General features: G+C 36.8%; 1 protein-coding gene across 2 annotated transcripts in view; it reads left to right on the forward strand.

The window, feature by feature from the left end:
- LOC111339637 (uncharacterized) overlaps positions 1 to 22,413 on the forward strand; it is a 36,532-nt gene that overhangs the window by 1,906 nt on the left and 12,213 nt on the right. For both annotated transcript variants that reach the window (XM_022946336.2, XM_022946337.2), the window contains exons 3-29: positions 3,045 to 3,197; positions 4,070 to 4,137; positions 4,447 to 4,517; positions 5,248 to 5,384; positions 6,200 to 6,289; positions 7,112 to 7,281; positions 7,517 to 7,715; positions 8,106 to 8,214; positions 8,711 to 8,784; positions 9,176 to 9,264; positions 9,654 to 9,841; positions 10,393 to 10,561; positions 11,055 to 11,183; positions 11,707 to 11,789; positions 14,892 to 15,018; positions 15,488 to 15,562; positions 16,027 to 16,106; positions 16,350 to 16,447; positions 16,640 to 16,740; positions 17,805 to 17,881; positions 18,294 to 18,402; positions 18,693 to 18,865; positions 19,012 to 19,118; positions 19,713 to 19,820; positions 20,734 to 20,803; positions 21,184 to 21,299; positions 21,471 to 21,636. In XM_022946336.2, coding sequence (XP_022802071.1) covers positions 3,045 to 3,197; positions 4,070 to 4,137; positions 4,447 to 4,517; positions 5,248 to 5,384; positions 6,200 to 6,289; positions 7,112 to 7,281; positions 7,517 to 7,715; positions 8,106 to 8,214; positions 8,711 to 8,784; positions 9,176 to 9,264; positions 9,654 to 9,841; positions 10,393 to 10,561; positions 11,055 to 11,183; positions 11,707 to 11,789; positions 14,892 to 15,018; positions 15,488 to 15,562; positions 16,027 to 16,106; positions 16,350 to 16,447; positions 16,640 to 16,740; positions 17,805 to 17,881; positions 18,294 to 18,402; positions 18,693 to 18,865; positions 19,012 to 19,118; positions 19,713 to 19,820; positions 20,734 to 20,803; positions 21,184 to 21,299; positions 21,471 to 21,636 — 3,136 coding nt within the window. The remainder of the gene's footprint in view (positions 1 to 3,044; positions 3,198 to 4,069; positions 4,138 to 4,446; positions 4,518 to 5,247; positions 5,385 to 6,199; positions 6,290 to 7,111; positions 7,282 to 7,516; positions 7,716 to 8,105; positions 8,215 to 8,710; positions 8,785 to 9,175; positions 9,265 to 9,653; positions 9,842 to 10,392; positions 10,562 to 11,054; positions 11,184 to 11,706; positions 11,790 to 14,891; positions 15,019 to 15,487; positions 15,563 to 16,026; positions 16,107 to 16,349; positions 16,448 to 16,639; positions 16,741 to 17,804; positions 17,882 to 18,293; positions 18,403 to 18,692; positions 18,866 to 19,011; positions 19,119 to 19,712; positions 19,821 to 20,733; positions 20,804 to 21,183; positions 21,300 to 21,470; positions 21,637 to 22,413) is intronic.

Consider the following 22,413-nt stretch of genomic DNA (forward strand, 5'->3'; position numbering starts at 1 on the left):
AATAAAGAGTTTATCTTTGCCATGTGCCAGCTGGAATATCAGCTTGGCTATCATTTGTATGTGAACAGCAATGATATCTTTCATCATTCTGCCTTAATGACTTTGTATATTCTTTTATTCATGCTGTATCATGATGTTGTCTCTTCAAGAATGATTTATACCACTTAAAATTGCTTTCAATTTTGTGTGCTCTTGACTAAGTGTTCAAATGATAATTCTCTGCCAACATTGTCTCTTCTGTTTTTGGCAAATGGCCCTAAAGGTGCTATGGAAAAGGATGTATTGAAATATCTCCCCAATGAAAGAAAGAAAGGAAGGAAAAAAGCATGCTGGCAGTTGCTTGTCAGTCAAGTTGAAACTTTGTTGAAGCATGTTAATCTTGGAGAAATTTGTATTTATTCACTGCATTAATTTTGATGTGTTAGTTATGCTCATAAAGAGGGGTAGAATTTTCTGGAATTTTGATTTTAGCACTAATAATTTTTTAACCAAGGATGAATTTCGTGAGCTGCAAGGTTCTGTAGGATTCCTCGTGCAAATTTTTGTGTTAGCTTATCATTTATGCATGTCTTTTAGAACTATTTAAACACTACAGTTTGTTAGCGTGCTAATTTTTTCAATGTATTCTCTAGCCTGAAGGTTTCGTTGCCAATCTTACACTCTTAACTTAAGCTTCGGCGCCATTGCTACAGTCAGGAAAACATTTGTAAGTCTTTAAATTCTGTCTTGTAGGTTTATCATCGCTCGGCCCTTCTTCTCATGTATTTTTATTAATTTTCCTAGTCAAACCTTGCTTGCTCACTCGCTTGATCACAAACCTCAATCTGGCATTTACAAAATCTGGACCAGATCGGGTCGGATCGGATTGACAAAACCAGGAACAGATCGGACTGGATTAACAAAACCTGGATCGGATTGCATCCAATTGACAGAACCCAGACTGGATCCGAAAAAAATCGGATCACCATAAATTTCCAACCAAAGTAGTCACGTAACATCTCATGATCAAGTTTTTGTATAGAAATACGACTACCTTTTTTCACAGCTCAGTGAAGCAAAGTTGTAATGATTCTTTTTTGTATAAGATATTCCACAGGTGCCCCCAACTCACTGCACTAAAGGTATGGTTGTTTTGCCTAAACAGGCATAAAGAAATATAGAAAATTTTGTATATTCTTTTATTCATGCTGTATCATGATGTTGTCTCTTCAAGAATGATTTATACCACGTAAAGTTCACATACTTTATTATTTTGAAAACTATACATAATTATGCCGTAAGAAACACATTTGTAGCCTCGCACACTGTACATAGTTTTTTTAAAATTTAAACATTATTATAACTTACTTCACCTATCATTGTAAATAGTTACCGAAAAGCCTTTTTAGGAGCAATTATTAAAGATTATCATTATCATAATGAACATTTTGATAGAACGCCAGACACTGTTTTATAGAGCACTCAAAATTGACGGTCGACACTGTAATGTAACACTGCTTTTCGCAACGCTTTCACAATACGCCACTTGCATTGTAACACACCACCACTTTCCCATCACGGTCGTGTCCGCTCGTAAAACAACTATACATCTTGTATTGTGAGCTTTAGAACGTCTGTGGATATTCATTTTCAACTACAATCAACTACGGTCAAATCATAGCAGCCTCAGTTGACCAACACTTGCTTAGCAGGTGTTGTTACATCATCACCTGTAACTCCCGTGAGGCTTAGCACTCACACTGTGTATGGCTAGCGGATAGCTCCAATATGAGGTACGCTCTTGCTCTAAAATTGATTGAATTTGTTTGAAATTCTACAACCTGTATTCCAATTTTTTTCGAATCTGGTCCGGGTTTTGTCAATCGGATGCAATCTGATCCAGGATTTGTTAATCCGGTCCGATCCTGTCCCGGTTTTGTCAATCCTATCTGATCCTGATTTTGTAAACACCCACCTCAATCAGCTCTTTGAGTCTCCACAACCGAGCGCGATTTCGAAATTTTCTAGACATAGCATCAACAAGAACTGTAAGCTACAGGTTCAGCTTCTGTTATCTTAGCACCGGTTATAAAAAAAAAAAGAAAATTAACTTTAATAGCTAACACAATTACTGGTAACCCAGTAGTTTACATTGTGGGCTATAAACAAAGAATTCAAATTGAACATAACATTGTTAAGAATCCCAAGTGGCTGGAGGCAAACCAGTTGGCTATTTACAAGCATGGCCGAGGATTTGAACTCGGAGCCACTGTGAAACAAATTCAGGTAGTGGTCAGGGCGGGACTCGAACCCGGGAGCGACGGATTGCGAGTCCGACACGCTGACCACTCGGCCACGCCTGTCTCTGGTTATGAGGCTGAGATGAGTTTAATGATAGCAATTTTCTCAGGTACAAGCTAAGAGCTGGCTTGCAACTGCTGATAGCTTGATGGAAGCAAACACAGAAACATTTTTCACTTTAGTCAAGGTGAATTCTTGAAAGTTCTTAAATGTTTGCTAAGGCTTGAATTGAAATGTGTTGTGAGATGAATAAAATTTCAATGAATAATCAAAATTCATGTCCTCTTTGCTTTTTGTGAAATCTTACAAGGTAATAGTTTCACTAAATTTGTTACGTGATAGTAACAGGAGAACAATTTGAATGCAGGTGCCTTGCTTTTTTGTCTCTGTGCACAGTATTTCATTGTGTATTTGAAAATGCCTCAACAAGAACACCATGATTTATTGTACCCTTGACAACTTTCCAAGAGATTTACAAGCATAAGAAACAATTATAGATATTAGGATACCTAACCAGCTTCCTGAAATGATGAAAATTAATGAGTTGGAGCTGATATGAACAGACAAGTAACGTTTGATTGTTCTGGTCTGATGTTTTGATTTGATGTGGCTAGTCAATGTGAAGATTGAAGCACACAGAGGACATGTTTTTAAATTCAATTTTATAAGGAAAAATAATTATATTTGAACAGATATGTATAAACAATGGAATTATCTCTTTGCATTGCTAATTAGTTAACTTTTTTTTCCAATTCTACCACCAGGCTATTTTTGCAGATGTTGCAAACAAGGTTCTCCACAGAACAGATGACTTACAAACATTTAAAAACTACAAAATCTCTTGGGTGCCATCATATATCACTTTTCATCCATGGAACTCGAATTATGTCATGGGATATGATAACACGACTGAGAAGGTACAGTATAATGTTATCGGCATTATTTGAATTTTATAACCAATTGTGAGCTCACTACTTTAATGATATCTGAGATTGTTATTCAGTTATTGAGGAGCTGTGACCAGTATCTGGTTTTATGCTTCAACAGATATTGATAATAATGATATGTTTTATCTTAAAGGAGTTTATTGATTTTTTGATATCTGTTTGTCTGTGTAATCTCTGACTCATGGAGCAGAATAAAATCAAGGATCAATATGATGTATGAAAAGACAAGTGATATTAGTCCTTGATTTTAAGAGGAAACTGAATCAGTGAACTGTAAAACACAAATTAGCTGAATGTATTATTTCTGAAAAACAATGCCAAAATAAAGAAGCTAGCCCTGCTAAAAAGACATTTGCCATCTATGAAATTATATTTCTAATGCTTTTAGGGAAAGTTAAGGCCTTTTACAATGTTTTCAATTTCACATAATTTTACCCAGGGCAATTAGCAAAATTAATGAAAAATGTTCTTTGTCTTAGCCAGTCGCCATTTAGTAATTTTCCCTCTACCTTATGAAGATTTGTATGAATTGGAAAGTCTAAGGATATTTTGTATTTTGAAGTAAATGTTTTTTCACTCCAAGGCAGCTTTTGAAATAAGATTTTTAAGTTGAGTTTTGGGTTATGCCTAAAAAAGAGGAAAATTCAAACTTGAAAAGAAGTTAGAAAGCGTACTGAATGTGCATATCAAAAGCATTGTTTGCTTTTAGCTGTCCAGTTCTAGTCTGATGTTATAGTGTGTAATAAAGAGATTAATTTCTTTCTGTTTCCTTTTTTGTACTTTTGTATGGCACATTGAAAGCTCACATTGTAATTGTTTGTCTTTTGAAACATCTTTGACAGCTGTATGTGTCATCAAACAAGGGAAAATCCTTTGCTGAACGAGAAGGAGATGTTAAGTCATTCAATTGGTAAGTATGGAACCAGTACAGTGGAACCTCGATTTAACGAACCTCTGTATGATAAAGTCCTCGGTACAACAGGTGATACTTCAGTTTGCGCCTGGCTTAAGATACAGTAAAATGTTTGCCACAGAACCTCAATATAACAAACCCTCGATATCACAAACCAATTTCTCCAGTCCCTTGGCACTTGGTTAAATCGAGGTTCCAGTGTACCTATTCACGCTCTCTCTCTTATACTACTGGAGGAGGAAGCCGGAGGAGAGGTGTATCTTGGATATGGCCAACAGTTATTAACTTCAGTTTTTGTTTAAACAGGGGAGTGGAAAATATTGATTTACCAGATGTTATTTTTGTTGAGAAATTTCAAAAGTCTCTGCAAGAACGAAGTGAGTATGGTTTGAATGATACTGTATATTGTAAGAAAGAGTGATATGCACTCCTACAATACGTGCAATAACAATACTATAAAGCTCCCCAAAATCAAATATAATTGGGGAAAACATGGTTCACAGTATCACTTTTTCAAAGACTTTAATGAGTTAGAGAGAACTGTAAGAAACTCAGTAAGCTTGCCAATTTTTGAGAAGTGTCTCTTTCTGCTTTTTATAATCAAGTTTTTTTTTTTTAAATTAATCTTTGCAGTTTATATGTTCTAATCATTTTTATATTTCGATTTTAGCTCAAATTTTTATATAATTTTAATTGTATTTTTATATAATACACATCTAGTATTTAGGACCTCTATGTAAACCACTATTGTGATGGAGCTTCCTAATAAAAGATTGTTATTATGATTAAGCATTAAATTACTGGTGAAGTCAATTATTTAGTGTAGTCTTATTCTTCCTCGGGCTTCTTCTTGAACCATATCAAGAATTATACACTCGTGCTTCACCTTGGTAATATGTACACTGAGTTACATAATGCTGCCTTTCTAAACCCAAGTTCTCTCTTTCAATTTATATAACTGAATTTAATATATTCTTAACTTAATTCTATCTTATGGCTCAACTTTATCAGATTCAGTTGTGAAAATAACATATATTGATCAGAACCAATAAGTTATATTTTTATTTGAATTTCATGTCAGACGCTTATCTGTTGATTCACTTCCAGTTACGGGAAATACTAAGGATAACAGAACCAAAGTTATCAAAATGTACATAGAAAGCAAAAAAGAACCGATCAACATTGCAACAGATGTGGATGAATTTGAGATGATGAAAAATTATCAGTTCTATACCACCAAATTGGTAAGTAAGTTTTTGCATGAAAGAAAATAACTATTAAGGGTATATTAAGCAATTTTTGGTAACTCGAAGATCAATCCCATTAAACTGAATGGTTTCTTTGTTCCCTTTGTGTGGCTACAGTAGGTTATATAACATTGTCATTTTTATTTTACCATCCAGGGCTTCAAATTAAAAAAATTCTTGGTCACAATTTGGAAGTAATTCCTCAAATTTAGTCACAAGTTCAAAAATTTTAGTCGCAAAAGTAAACAACCCAAATTAGAAACGAAGATTGCTTAGATATTTCATGTGTGTTGCACAACTTAGTTCCTGAAATAGTGCACTCGTGATGTTTCTCAGCAAGAAATCAACGATAAAAGTCGTGCAATATTTAACTTGAATTTCACAGGATTTTTTGATAAAACTGCAGCAACCAGTAACAAGTATGACATAAGGCTGTTAAATATAATTTATTTATAAGCTAGGCTGTAAAATGGTCACAAAATCGCTACCAATGCAGAAATTTTACTTACAGAAGTGAAATCTTTATTGGCAAATGTGCCCGATACAGGCGCAATTAAGCCCTGCTATCCATACGTTAAATAAAATTCCTGATAAATCACCCTTTTTCATCCACAGTCAAGTCACCCATTCATATCTCTTAATGCATGGACTTAATTACTATCAATCAATCTAAATGTTACAGTAACTTTAATTTACACACTGAAAAGCTTTTCATATTTATGTAGGAAACTGAATAAGTGTCGGTCCAAGAGTCCTTGTCTCAAATATGGCAAAGTCACCATTAATTGTAAGTTTACTTTATTCCATTATAGAGACCAAAGGATAAACATTCTGTCTTGAAAGTTTCTAAGAAACGTGGGTTCTTTAAAGTGGCAAAATTCCCAACTAATGAGGAAAGCAGAGTGAGTGAAAGGCTTCTTGTTACAGTATTGATGATATGTGATATTGCTGTCATGATCAGGTGCTAATAACAGTTGTTGAATTATTGATTTTTGAGAGTATCACTTCATGTTGCAAATCTTGCCTATGATTTTAGGGCGCAATCTTGTCATCTTTATAATCATTTTGATTCTGTTTATTGTTGTGATTGTATAGAGTTATAATCATGTAGTTGTTTGTACACAGTATTCCACATTGAGAAGTCCAGGTTCAATTTGGGGGGGGGGGGGGGAGAGGAGTTGTGTATTTTGGGCAGAAGACTTCACTTTGACAGTTCCCTTTCCATCCTTTTTGGATAATAAATAATTGTGTTAGAAATGAGGGAAAGGTTAAACCCCAGACATGGACGCCATAAGTGAGGAATGGATAGATAAGGGAGTAATAAAGCATGACAAGAATATGTTTGTTAACAAAGTGTCTCACTTTAGACAAGATACCTACAGTTTTGGACAGTTTCAAACAAAGCTCATTAGTGACTTTTTCCATGTTAAGTTAGAATCAAAATGTTATGCCAAGGTACTTAGTGGGAAAATGAAAGAATTGCTCAGAGAATACTTGCAACAATACACTTTGTTCCTTCAAACTTTGGAAAGGGTTTCAATTAACCTGCCACAGTAATGGTTGTCACATTTAACCAAGTTATAGAATGGATTTTATAAGTTCTTCATTTGAATTTTATTTTATGTGTATGAGAAAATATTTATTGATAGACATGGATGCATCAAAAAAAATAAAGGAAGCACCATTCAACCATTTGATGTACCCATTTGTTTGTGGTTTTGTAGGACTTTTTTGTGTTTGATGTGGTGGAAGATCAGGTTTTTGTAGTCATCAACCACTTGAGAAATCTTTCAAATATGTATCAGTCTGATTCATCTGGTGTCAAGTACCAGTTGTCCTTACCAAGAGTTCTGTATCACAATCCGTATACTGATGTTTCATCTGCATGGCTTAGGTAAGAACACAATTCATTGCTAAATACATAGGGCAACTGGAGTCAATTTGGTCTGTAATCATACAAGTGATTTAAAAAGTAGCCCATTGAGAGATGACTGCTAAGCGAGAATCTAATTGTTAATCATTAGACAATTGGATTACAGTCTGAATTGGATGCAAATTTTTTTAATATGTAAGTGACTATTTTGTACCCTTCCTAACCATCAACTTTGTTTTGTTTTTACCTTTTGTAGAACTGTAGTGCCTTATGCTTTTGTTGACGTGGATAGAATCAAATCTGTAAGGGGTGTTTATGTTGCCACTCAGTTAACGCCAGGCCCAGTAGGTAGAAGACATCTACTCTCACTTATCACTTATAACAATGGTGGAAGGTGGCAGCGGATACGTTCTCCAACTGTGGATAACCGTGGCGTCAAAATAAATTGTTATCTGGTAAATATTATTATATTTGTTGTGATAGTGATAATTATGCTGTGTGATTGGTTGGAAGTTTGGGGAGATGTGATGGTAATGGTAAGCACACTAGACTAGGTCTGGTGGAGTAAGAAATAATTGTTTGATTTTCCTTTTGCAATTATGGTTAAAAATATTTTTATATTATATCACAACACCATTTGCTTTGGAAAAGTTAATGTTAAAGCCCATCAGTTGTTTGGTAGATGTTGAGAGCCTGAGGAGAAATTATAGTTAGACTCACGTTTTTTAAGGAAAAGTGGAGTCACTGTTGTGGAAAAAATGCTACAGCTGTGTAAATAATTGTCAGAACATTGCTTGTAACATTTATTGAGCAATAAGTAGATCAAGTCTATTTTGACTTTGTAGCCAGGCTGTTCCATTCATGTGAATCTACTCTATGGGGCTGTCTATCGTGTTTCTCCATCAGAACGTTTGCTTTCCAGCAAGTCGGCCCCTGGTTTGGTGTTAGCTTTAGGTATGTAATAATTTTTGAATAAATTTGTGGTTCATTATTTTATGAGCTTTAAAATGATTGAAATTAAAGAAAAATGTGGCACAGCCAGTCTTTCGGACTGGAGAAGAATAGATATATCCGTTGCCACGATATGCAGAGTGTAGGAAATGGTAAAGTTTTGTATCAAAATGTATCAAAATGCAAGTTCCTATCGTATTAATTTCTTGCCCGGTCCCAAGCCTCTGAATTGCCCAGTGTACATACTCTGCCCTAATCAAGTCCTCCTTTTGTCACAAGTTTGGCATCAACAAGAGCTGTTTATTAACCCCTCTGCATTTTACACCACAGTTCTCTTTTACTCTACAACAGTAGGCACGGGCAGTCACAGACTGCCTTTGGTTCTAAGATGTCTTCCCAGGAAATTTCTGATGAGTTAAAAATGAATAGGGCTACTGATATATGACATTCTAGGTTCCTTCATCTTATTTAATATAATACTCAATTTATGTTATGCTAGGTGTGGCCAGCACTAATCTTAAGATATATCCTGATCTGTTTGTGTCTTCGGATGGTGGTGTAATTTGGAACAGGGTAAGACTTGAATTAAAGAATGTATAATTTAAAATTTGTGGCATTTCCAAAGATCTGTGTCAAATTCCTTTCAACCATTAAGTTTATGGTTCATATGTAATGCTCCTAGATTTGTAGTCTTCCATTATTAGGGCTCGACACTAACTTTTCAACTTACTAGCCAAGTAGCTAGTATTATCTTAGATGTTACGACGATTTCAGTTTGTTCACTAGCTAGTGGAAATCCAAAACCACGAGTCAAAACTAAATTTCTACTAGTCTGTGGCTAGTTGGCTACCGTTGGTGTCAAGCCCTGCATAATATGACATTACTTGATGATCAATAGTAAGTAATTGTTTGATGTTATCAAGAGCAATGTAGAAACATCTTTATTGATGTCCTGTATGATCAGGCTCTACGAGGGAAGTACTTGTTTACATATGGAGATCATGGAGGAGTTATTGTTGCTGTGCCATACAGACGTTACACAAGGTCACTTAAGTAAGTACCGGTAACAATATGAATACCTTATGTTGTGATTTTGCTATGGTATCATCAGCAGCAACAACTTTTTTTGGATCTGGCATCTACAGTTTTGATTTAATTGATTATAATATTATAATTATGATATAAGAAGAGTTTTGGGTGCCCTAATTTTTCTATGATCCTAGATAAACAGGACAGTCATACTCTTTTCACACATGTGCACACACATAGACATGTACACAGATAATCAGTTGGAGGCAGGGAGGCAGAGGGTGAAAGGCAGACAGTTAGGTGAGACAGATGAATAAACAGAGATACACAGACAGACAATACAGCTGACAAGGAGCCCTGATGTTCTCACATTACCAAGCACATGAGATTGTAACATTTGAATCAAATCACAGGTATAGTACTGATGGTGGGTTTTCATGGAGCACATATGTCTTCAGTCCTAAAGTGGCCATCCTGGCACGTGACATCGTCACTCAACCTGGAGAGAGACTACCAGTCTTTTTAGTTCTTGGAAGCCGCTTCAGCCGTAACCGTGTTCAAAGCTGGACAGTGTTTTATCTCAATATGACAAACATTATGGGTGAGGGGTAATCATTTGCATGATTTTGACAGTGTTCTGTGTATGGTGAAATTTCTGAGAGGGTTTGTTAGTCAGAGGTTGTAGGTACTCAGATAAAGAGACCTCATAAATTTTTTTTCCAGCTGGTTTGTCCTCACAGTTTTTTTTCCAAGTTTTGTCTAAAAACTTTGGGTTTGCTCTTTTCAGGATTTGCCTTGTTAAAGGCAGCAGCAGAAAGATAGCCTCTTACAACAGAGCACAAGCAATCAGATAGAGTCTCACTTCCACACAAATACTAATTGAAAACACAGCAGTGGTGTAATTTTAAGGAGATGAAAACAGAGAAAGTGTTTACAAGTTTTGAGCTATATTTTGGCTTTGAAGTAAAAATCCATTAATGATAAAGCCTGTTTGGTCAAGACAACTGAAATTGCTGTTCTTTCTCTTTTGGAATTTTTATGAATTTTAAACTCTGTCATGCTTAGTCAATGCAAACACAGTGACATAGGGCTAATATCCAGCCCCTTAAATAAGATGCTAGATCAGTACTTTGTTTGCGACTTTTATCTCAGGTCCAGTCTGTGATTCTTCTGGCTTCTCCACCTTCAAAGATGGCTGTATTTTGGGTCGGCAACAGGAGTTTGAGACCAGGAATTGGACCATACACTGCCACATGGGTAGAGACTACAATCGACCTCAGAACATAGGGAATTGTCCTTGTAGTAGAGATGATTTTACATGGTAAACACTTGGACTTATTTCCATTACTGACAGTATCTATAGTAATGGTAACTGCATGGTGTATAAAACCATAACCAAAGGTCTTTTTCAGAGAATCACTGAAATTTGATGATTTTGATATTTTTGGGTGAGTATGAGAGGTAATGGAAAATTTTCTAGGCCTCAATTTTTTTTTCGTGCCTAATTTCTTTTTTTTTTTTACATAGGTTTCATTGCAGTGCAATTTTTGTGGGAAGTTTTAACCACTATTAGTCTATCCTGGAATTTCTCTTTTATTTAGCAACCAACATACATTTAACTACTAATCTTAATGAGGTTTTGATCTGTGCTGTTATGCAACCAGTAATTCAAGGGTTACCTCTAAGAATGCAATGCTCTGACCACTAGTTCATCATTGCAAATGGGAATGCAGAGGAAAAAATGTTTAAAGTGTAAAACATTTTATATTACTTTAAACACAAGTTTGTTCATTTAGTTTTTAAATTTTATGCAGTGACTATGGTTTTCAAAGAAAGAATCAGAATTTTGATGAAGAGTGTACTCCTATCAAGTCTGATGACCTGAATAAGGAGCTTATTCCAAATGACTGCCCAGAGGGATCATTTTACAACAGATCTCAAGGGTAGGATTTTCATTTATTCTACAATTCAAACCTTGGGTTACTTAAAACAAGTCATCTTACTTAAAAAAAATTTTGATCAACCTTCATCCCTGCCATATGAAGTCTGCTGTGTAAAATCACATATAAAAAAGTTGTTTTTGCATTTTATTTATTCTTTGCATAAGTCTGACAATCCATTACCTTTCTTTCTGTCGTCATTGTATTGTGAGAAGTCTGTTACCCCTCTCAAAGTGGTGAAAGTGAAAAAGAATTGATCTTTTCCTTGACTCCAACAATCTTCTACTGTCTTACACCTCTAGAAAATATCCCTGAGTAATTTAGATTGTCTTGCATGCCAAGTATAAGGCTGAGGGATAGGTTATAGTGATCAAAATAATTATATCTCAATTATTTATTATTTGTTATATTTATTTATTTATTTATATTGATCAATATAGGAAACAATTACCAATTTTTTAAAATAATGTTCACCATACCTTCAATGGCACTGGTTCTTATCCTCTTTCTTTTTTTGTTCTTTTAGTTTCCGAAAGATAGAAGGAAATACTTGTGAAAATGGAACAGAAGAGGACTTTTTGCCAGTGCAAACACATTGTCCTGTTCAAGGTAAAGGACGCATCACATGAATATACAGTATATAAAGGTTGAAAAGTTGCCACCTCCCAGTTAGCCCAATGGATGGAGCACTGGACTGTTGTGTGGGAGGTCGAGGGTTCGAGCCCCGGCCAGACCAACACTGAAGGTCTTAAAACAAGTGAAAAGAATATGCTACCTTTCTATTAAGAAATGGTTAGATACTCTAGTCTTCTTGGATAGGGACGAATAATTGGAAGTCCTGTCTCCTGCAGGGTTAGGGGTAGGAGACGTTAATTTCCCATGCATGAGATTACTGTGTGATGGATGTCCTTCCCTGGGGTGGTTGCTGGGTGGGAATTGTCGGCAAGTAATTCATGGCAGTCTCCATATAGACTCCCTGTTACCCATGTATACTGTTATGTTACCCATGTGTACACCCTGTATACCCTGTGTACCCTGTTTACCCTGTGTACCCTGTGTACCCTTGCCGGACGCGGCAAGTTATTCATGGCAGTCTCCATATAGACTCCCTGTTACCCCTGTTGCCCATGTATACTGTTCTCTTACCCATGTACACCCTGTATACCCTGTGTATCCTGTGCATCTTGTGTACCCCGTGTGTGCCCCATGTACCCCGTGTACCCATGTGTACCCATGTGTACCATGTATACCCTGTATACCCTGTATACCCTGTATACCCTGTATACCCTGTATACCCTGTATACCCTGTATACCCTGTATACCCTGTGTACCTGGTATACCTTGTATATCCTGTACACCCTGCAAACCCTGTGTACCATGCATACAGGAAACCGGGTAAACATCAGTTGGAAACAATGGAAGCTCTCTAACCGTGCACAATCCCTTTTTGTATGTTCACAAATTAATTATGAACAACTTATTGTGATTTTATTATCCTGGGGGGAAATCCCATATAAAATGGATGCTTGTTTGGAATTTTGAATTAAACTCCTAAAGGAGACAAATCTGGGCGTGGCCCAACCGTTTTGTATACAAGGTATACAAGGGTATAAATGATATACATGGGTACACATGGTATAATGGGTATACATGGGTACACAGGGTATACATGGGTACACAGGGTATACATGGGTACACAGGGTATACGGGGTATACATGGGTACACAGGATATACATGGGTACACGGGGTACAAAGGGTACACAGGGTCTACAGGGTACACACGGTACACATGGGTACACTGGGTACAAAGGTTACACGGGATATACATGGGTACACGGGGTATACATGGGTACACGGGGTATACAGTGTATACATGGCTACACAGGGTATACAGGTTGCACGGGGTACACAGGGTATACATGGGTACACGGGGTACACAGGGTATACATGGGTATACAGGGTATACATGGGTATACATAGGTACACGGGTATACATGGGTACACAGGGTACACGGGTATACATGGGTACATGGGGTACATTGGTATACAGGGTACACAGGGTATACATGGGTACACAGGGTATACATGGGTACACAGGGTACGAGGGGTATACAGGTTACACAGGGTATACATGGGTACATGGGGTACAAGGGGTATACATGGGTACACAGGATATACAGGTTACACGGGGTACACAGGGTATACATGGGTACACGGGATATACATGGGTATACAGGGTATACATGGGTACACAGGGTATACATGGGTACACAGGGTATACATGGGTACAAGGGGTACACGGGTATACATGGGTACACGGGGTACACGGGTATACAGGGTATACATGGGTACACGGGGTACACTGGTATACAGGGTACACAGGGTATACATGGGTACACAGGGTACAAGGGGTATACAGGTTACACAGGGTATACATGGGTACACGGGGTACAAGGGGTATACATGGGTACACGGGGTATACATGGGTACACGGGGTACACAGGGTATACACGGTATACACGGGTATACAGGGTACACAGGTATACAGGATATACATGGGTATGCGGGTATACATGGGTACACGGGGTACACAGGGTATACACGGGTATACAGGGTACACAGGTATACAGGATATACATGGGTGCGCGGGTATACATGGGTACACAGGGTATACATGGGTACACAAGGTATACATGGGTACACTGGGTACACAGGGGTATACATGGGTACATGGGGTACACAGGGTATACAGGGTGTACATGGGTAACATAACAGTATACATGGGTAACAGGGAGTCTATATGGAGACTGCCGTGAATTACTTGCCGAATTGTCCCTGAAAAGCCCTCATGGGGAGTGGTCAATTAACATATGTATATGTATATATGTTGAATGCATCACTAGGTGAATTCTGGGAGGATATTTTGGCTTAATAGAATAAAAAGTACAAGGTGCATTTTGAGCTGGGTTAATAGTAAAGGACAGTTGTAATTGTTTCGTCAGGAACATGAAGTAAAAAGAAAGAAAATTGAATTTTGATTCTCCTTTAGTTAGCTTGGGTGATAAACCAATTACAAGGTAGATATCCAACAAAAGTCCCACTTGGTAATCCAAGCAGTAGGCAGGTGCTTGCCACATGCACTTACCATATTAGTTTACCTGTGTGTAGGCTGCACCTACATATAGGTTGCACAATGAACTATTGACCCAATCCCACAGAAAAAAAATTTTTTTCCAGTAACAAAGTACAATCAAGCCAAAAATTTGAGACAACTCTTTCTTTTTTTAATTTCTCATTTGACAAAAAAAAAAATTCTCTAAGAAAGAAAACTGTCTTCTTGAGTAAGTGGAAATTTTTGCAGAAATTGCAAACTTTTACAAAGGATCACTGTTCCACTATCCAGAAACAAGAATCCCTCAAAGTCATTTTCACTGTCACTGTTTCCAAAAATATCTCAATATTCGCTTTCACCAATCTCTGTGGCCTTGTTGATCCTTTCGGTTTTTCGTCAAAAAAGTGTGACCTATCTTCTGTAACTTGTGGTGGAACACCAAATCTTGAATTCCGTGAAGAGGTTAAAAAGGTAGGTTGTGAAATTTAACCATTCCAAGTTTTTTTCTTGTAGAAATAGGTTACTGAAAACATGATGAATTTTGTTTTGTGAAATTTGAGATTTTAAATACTGATGCAGTTGTGTAATTGTTTTGCAGAGCTGAAAAATTTTACACTAAGTAGTCCTAATGTCACAGATGATGGAAAAGTTGCAGTGGAGACTGGGAGCACAGTGTTTTTCAATACGTCTTTTGTCAAAGGATATCAAAAAAATGTAAATTACATGTAAGTGAACAAAGACAAATCCTGACTGGTTCCTAGTCATGTCACTGCATAAAAAGTGCATTTCTGAGGGTCTGTTACATTTGTTCTTGAATTGTGCAAGTGTCAAGTTGTAAATAATTGCTTCAAGCAACTTTCCTTGAGACAAATTTAAGCCATCAGAAAAGAAACCCCCGTAAAATAGGAATTAAATGATGAGCAAAGAAAGAAAAAATACACACTTTAAGATCAGCATCAAGAAGAAATGGAAAGGGAGCTATTTAATGCAAATGCGTAATGTGATGAAAGCATTGAAAGGGTCATCTTGTACCACGTGGCTCTTCAGTTACTTGGTTGGATTCAAGCAAAACCACAGCCTTTCAGCAGGCCAACCCATAAGATCAGAGATCCCCAAGATCCCACTTTGGGCATGAATGTAGTGACCTTTCTCCCTTGTGGGCTTTTTAGATAGTTATATTAACATATTTCTTAGGTGGTACTATGGAGATGAACATGAAGAGAATGGTTTTGGAGTACAGTTTGCCAGTCGGAACCACTCGTATCATAAGTAAGAAAAGTTTCCTACTCAAAGTATCCTATAAACTACTGGAATTCTCAACAGAATGAAAGAATCTACAAAGGCAGACGGAAGGAAATACAAATTTTTTCTAAAACATTCTTGTGCAGGTTGTAAAATAAATCCATGAAAACCAGAAGAAGCCATTGATTAAAATTTGTGACAAGGTTACTCTTCATTTTTTAACTTCATTTTGTGGTAAAATCTGCAAACGTGTTGAGCTATTTGACCTTTGTGGCCTGGCTGGAGAAAAGGACTGGAGATTAAAATGTCTTGTCCATGTTACATGCTATGGTCCACAACATGATCGCTGGCAGGTTTTAAATTGTGCATGATTAAATGTTGAGTCTTGCCTATACTTTATATTAGACCCCTCAGTCTTCCAGCATGGACTGTTTGTTAATTTTGTATTAACACTTCTATATTTATTTATTCACCTGTCTTCATTGTTTCAGAGCTGGAAGGTACCATGTAATAGTGGTAGCACACAATGAGCGGAGTACTTTGGTGCAGAAAATGGAAGTGTATGTTCAAGGTAACTAGTATATAATTACTGTGGGTTGAGCTCTCCCTCAGGGTGGAATTTATGTTGTGCTACCTAGCCAGTCTCACAGCTTGAACTAGCACACATTTATTAAGGATATTGAACTTACCAACATGGAAATGTTATGCAAAGAATACTGAAAGTCTCTGGGTTAACCTGCATTAGTTGTTCATTGTACCAGACATGAATTTTGTTGATGTAATTTGTTAATAGATGAATATTGGTCTCCTACAGATAAACTTGTGAGTAAAAGAGTATCAACCTATTTCCATCCTAAAAATCCTGGTGTGGATGAGGATGTTATGTTTTCCATAAACTTGAATTATTCAGCGGTAAGTGCCATTTGCTGAATTTAGTATGGTTGTATGGGCCAAGGAAAACAGTGAAACTCAAATCAGATAAAGCCTAACATTTCTTAGTATAGCCTTTGACCCAGAATTTGAATATGGGTTGTGAGTTATTAAATTAGTAGCAATACAGATTCTAACAGTTGGACTTTCTTACTTTCAATGGACAATTTTCAGGGAGACGTTGGAAAAGTTATGTACAAATGGCAATATGATGATGTTTCAGGAATTTCCAGTTGGCAACAAGTTGTCACTCTTCGCTTTAAGAAAGCTCAAAAGTAAGTCAGCAGAATAATATATTTTTTAATCTTGAAATAGTTATTCTAATTGTGTTAAAGGGCCACTGACTTAACCATTGTGGTTTGGGCGCTATTGTTAATGTTATTATCTGGGAACTCGATAATTTTTGTCAAATTAAACTCATCGGCACTGATGAGCTTGGAGGAAGGTGCCGTAGCACTGTGGCAGTCGCGCTGACTACCCACAGCAGGGAGGTTACCATGGCGACACAACCTCGGTCCACCCCCCTGGCACCCGTCACACTGACAAGTCAGTGGAATTGTTTTTATACTTACCTGCTCTTGGCCCGCCATAGAGGAGGGAGGGTGGGAGCACAAGAGGCGGCTCACGTTAGGATCCGCGACGATCTCAAAACGTACTGGAAACCTCGTGACCCTGCAATTGCAAAGGGGGCGCCCCGCAGCATGTCCTCCGCTGACCATCATACCTTGATTTTAACCTTGCCTAAATTTCATTTAGCCTCATTACAAAACTGAAATGACAAAGAATACCACAACATAGCTTTTGCCAGTATTTTTATTGTAATAGAAATAGGGTATTATCACCTAGAGCACAACTAAATTGCTTCTTTGGAAGAGGTTATATATTGATAATATTGATAATTTCTCAGGAAATCAATTCTTTTTCTCACAAACCAAGTGGAAATGGCAAAGATACCACAACAGTAGTAGCCTTTGTCAATAAAAAAGGGTATTAATCACCAAGGTTTTAAAATTGCTACTTGGAAAAGGTATATTGATGACGTTTTCTGTGAATTGTATCTCTAATTTTAATCTCATTGGGAGTAAAAGGTTACTCAAAAACTACATGGGATTAAACTTGAGATTGATTGTAAACCTTTCCCCGTCTGACAGTCACCTAAGTGCCAGGAGGAACTTTCTTTTTCACTTTCCTCCAAAATGCTGTGTAGAAGCAGGGCTTCTGCAGAGTCACTGCTCGTTTTCTTGCCAAATCCCAACGCGGTCTTCTTTATTCCCTTCTTTTCAACTCGTGTCAACTCCAAACCCAGCACATGATTAATGACATGTCTGTTGGCTTTTAGTTATACAGTTGAAGTCACAGCAAAAAATTTTGTGAGTTTTGTTAAGAAGAAGGTTCAAATTAAAGTCATAAACAAAGGTTTGTTTTGTTTCTAACTTTGGACTTCTCATAGTAACTGTTGTGTATTTGTGATAATTCCTTGTGATAAAATTATCGTGCCTAAATCTCTTAGTACTTAATTCGAAATTCATCTTACTTTCTTCTTTTACACTTGGAGTCATTTTATTCTTGCAGTGTCTATCAGAAACACAACTTCTGCTTAAAATTGATATTTCACTCAATATATTTACAGGAGGAAATTTTGAACAGAGATATAGGACCATAAAAGTAACCCCAAGATTTAAAAAGAGCAATCCTCAGCCATCTTAGTCATGAATTGTCTTTGTCTGTTTGCTTTGAGATTATCTCAAGCAAAGATCTACAATGAGTATATAATGTATGTTTGGAAGTGAAACACCAAGTCAACCATCATCTTAATTTCTCCCAACAGACAGTGTTCCACAGAATGTCACCGCAAGCGTTCTTGGGCCAACAAAAATAAACATTACTTGGAAACATGCTGGAAAGACTGGCAGTTATAGACACAATGTTTATATGAGGTGAGTAGTTTTTCCTTATAATGACATCATGTTTAATGACAGGAAATCTGAATGGGGCACTTAGCTCAGTTTCATGACATCTGGATGCTTTCACTTATTAGCTTTATTTCAAACCTCATTGAATAATTGTCCATGATGTTCATTGGCATCTTATGATTGTTCATCATGATACTGGCAATGATGAAAATAATGATCATTACAATCAAATCAAAATTATGATCATGATAATGATGACGATGGTGGTGATGAGGATTTAAACAACACTAATTTTCCCCTCGATTCTGCTTTAGTACCTCAGGCAATACTGGCTTCAATAAGATTAAATGTGCAAATGAGACACCACTATCATGTACAGTGGAGAAATTATTACCAGCTACCACTTACTACGTCAAGGTTTCATCACTGTCTGGAGGAAAAGAATCTCTAGTGTCAAACATTGCATTTACCACAACTAATACAAGTGGTAAGTCACAATTTACTTTGAGCACATTTCCCATACAGGTGATACCAAATTTTGGTAGATTTTTCATCAGGGTTTTCTGATCAATAAGGTGATTATGATCTAAATAAAAACTTGATGTTTATATAATTGTATTGATTTTTATTCAGCCCCTGGAGCACCAAGAGACTTGCGAGCTTACCCTGTAAATTCTTCAGCCATTCGAGTGGAATGGAAAGCTCCAGAATACCCCAATAAACTTATCACAAGTTACACAGTAAGAGACCAAACAACTCTAGAACATTGTTACTAATGAAGCAAGAAATTTATAATATTTGCCTCTCCTGTTTACCCACCTATATCAATGTATACTCTATAATATACCAACTGTGTCAATTCACAGTACTAAGATTGTTGTGTACTTGGAGATGAGTTGCAGAGGCAGGTACCTGCTACAATTACTCTGTAATTCTTGCAAGTAAGAGAGTGGGACTCACTATCACACAATGACTTTAATTTTTTGTCACTTTTTTTGCCAACGAGATGTTGTCACAACTGGGAAAGAGATCATCAAAAAAATTCTCCTTGTAATAGGAAGGGAATTGTTATTGCCACTGTCAGGGCATAGAGGAAATGGCATCTTGAAAAGGAAAAAAACAGTTTTGTTGTTTGTTGAGGCTTGATCAGCTCATTCAAGTGTAGTAACTAAAAAGGAAATTTGATTTGAAATTTGTAATATACAAGTAATTAATAAAGAAGTTAATACATTGAAATACCTACTTTTATTCTACAAATTTTAGAGTAATTGTTTTGCATTGATTGAAACAGTAATTGAAATAATTGTTAAGGTAATCAATTTTTTTTTTTTTAGATCAGATATTGGCCCTTCACTAATGATAAAGTGGAGGTTATTCAAAACGTTCTCAATTCATCAAAAATAATTACTGGCTTAGCACAGGACACTGTATATTTCTTTGAGGTAAATCATACTTTAGAGTATATGCATATCTCATATCAGAATGAAAATTTAAGCAGTAAACCACACTTTCTATCAGTTTACCAGCTGATAAACCATACAGAATGTTGGCTGTGCCTCATGGGTTACAAACTTTTGAAATCTTCTCCCAGCTTCCCAAGTGGTTTATCAGCAGGTAAACTAATACAAATTGTGGATTATTGCTTTAAGGACATTAAATATTCATGAGCGAGGTTTATCAGAAGAAATGATGAATGAAATCTCATTTTGTGATTAAGTGGCTGATTCTCATAAAAACCATCAAAAAGTGGGACAAACCAATCAAAAGGCCAGAAACTGAATGAACTGTCAGCCAGAAGAGTGAAGACTGTAATTAATTTATTGCTGAATGAAAGCAATGGCACAGAGAAACTGAGCAGATATTGCAATGAAAACTAATGAGGAATGCGATATGCAAGATAAAGGCACAAGCTATAAAGTGCTTTCAAAGAATACTTCAATTTGGAGTGAGAAAATGTGATTTTTTTGGCCAGAAATGGCCTACCATTGTGATTACAATCTGATAACCTTTACAGAAAGTTTTTAAAGTTTGCAACCTGGGTATAGCAGTTTTGAAATTTTGTGGAGGTTTTTCAGAATTGTAATTGGTGAAATTTTCGTCCTCAGTGCGTTGAGAAATATATGTGCAAAGAACAGTATGGAAAAAAATTTGCATATTGATGTTAGGGAGTAAAGGCTGAAGTTATTATGAAAGTAGGTGGTAATGTGCCTGAATGAGTAAGGCTACAAATTTGTTCCATCTATTTTTAATACAAATGTTTGAGGTGCAAAAAGGATTAGAAACCAGGCCTGACAAGGTAATAAATCAAGCAGTTACTCAAATCGGAATGGTATTTCCTTCCACAATTTATTGTAGGTTTCTGCAAACAGTGGATCTGATCGCAGCCTAGCTGCAGGTCCAAAGCAAGCACTGACAAAGTTGTCAAGTAAGTAATGAGAACTATCAACGTGGTAGAGAAATAAACGTAAGCTGTGGTTGGAGTTTTTGGGAGACACATTAACCTAACTGGCACTGGACTGTGAATCAAGAGGTTTACGTTGAAGATCTGGATGGGTTTTTATGTTTAGTTCTTGGGCAAGATACCCTACTCTTACAAAGTCTCTCGCCTCTAAGGAGTGTGAATGAGTAGCAGTGACCTGTCAGGAGAACCTTGCAAAATATCGGAGATAACCTGCAGTGGTTTAGCAAACCATTTCGGGGGAATGGTGCTACTGGCCTTTTGTCTCAATTGCTGACTTTTTCCTTTCTTGCTGGAGTTAGCTTCAAGGGTCCTGTGATCTAATCAGCTCTGAACATTTCCCTCAGAACCAGTCCTTCCACCTCAGAACATTGAAATGATTTCCAACAATGGGACATGTGCAGTGGTGCGTTGGAGTCCACCTAACATTTCAGCATCTGATCAGAGGCCATTTCCAGCCAAGGTGAGAGAACTAAAAACCAATTATGATTTGGTGGTATTTTTGGTGTGTTTTACCCCTGAATTGATGCTAGTTATCTCTCTTTTTGCTTGACCTTCATGCGTGCTCTCTCTCCCTAATTTTCCAAAATTAATGGTTGGTATTGAAGCAAACTGTGTGTATTACAAATTGCAGGGTTACAAAGTGGAACTTGTAGGCAAGCAACCCATTGATGTAGGATCAAGCTATGTTGTTATCTGCCATCTATCTCCAGGAGTCAAATCAAAAATTAGCATCTGGGCTTATTCAGAAGCTGGTGAAGGACCAAAGGCAGCAGTTAATATAACCACACAAATAACAAGTAAGTTAGTGGTGTTAAATCAGTGGAAATAAATAAGCACTCTATTTATGATGACAAGCATACAAACAAGGTTTAGTTTAAAGGAGTTGTAAATTTTTTGAAGCACTGATATAATATGCCATTCAGGTATCATTTACTTCATTTTAAATATTTACAATAGAAATTTTCCCTGCAGGCCACCCTAAGTTAAATGCAGCAACAAGGCAATTTGTGTCTGTGGATTAGTGAAATATGATTAACAAATTGACATTTCTTATTTCTAAAGATTTGTACATTGTACAGGTGGAAGAACAAAATGACACGTAGTCCCCTACTAGGTTCATCCACCTAAACCCAACCCACCCATCTCACCCCAGGGAAGGACATCCATCACACAATAATCTTGTGCATGGGAAATTAATGTCTCTTACCCCTACTGCAGGTGACAGAACCTAATAAGGTCAAAGAAGTGGATAAGGGGTGTTGCAAAGATTTGGATTTGGTAACCCTCGACCATCCAGACCTCCCAGATTTCAATCTTGAATTGTTCTTAATTTGATTCAGGTTACCTCATAAAAAGAGTTTAAATCCTGATTAAAGAAACTCTACCATACATTCTTATCAGTATAGTCTAAAACAGTAGATACTGTTGTTGGCTTGCTTTAATTGGCTTCTCGTACTTGGAATGTCCTTTGCCATTCACCTCGGAGCAACTCACGTGGGATTTCCCCCTGAAAATATCGTAATCATTGTAGGAGTGTATGAGTTTAAATCACCTTTATGTGCCATCTAATTATT

The sequence above is a fragment of the Stylophora pistillata genome, chromosome 13 (genome assembly GCF_964205215.1).
Source record: "Stylophora pistillata chromosome 13, jaStyPist1.2, whole genome shotgun sequence".
Taxonomy (NCBI): domain Eukaryota; kingdom Metazoa; phylum Cnidaria; class Anthozoa; order Scleractinia; family Pocilloporidae; genus Stylophora; species Stylophora pistillata.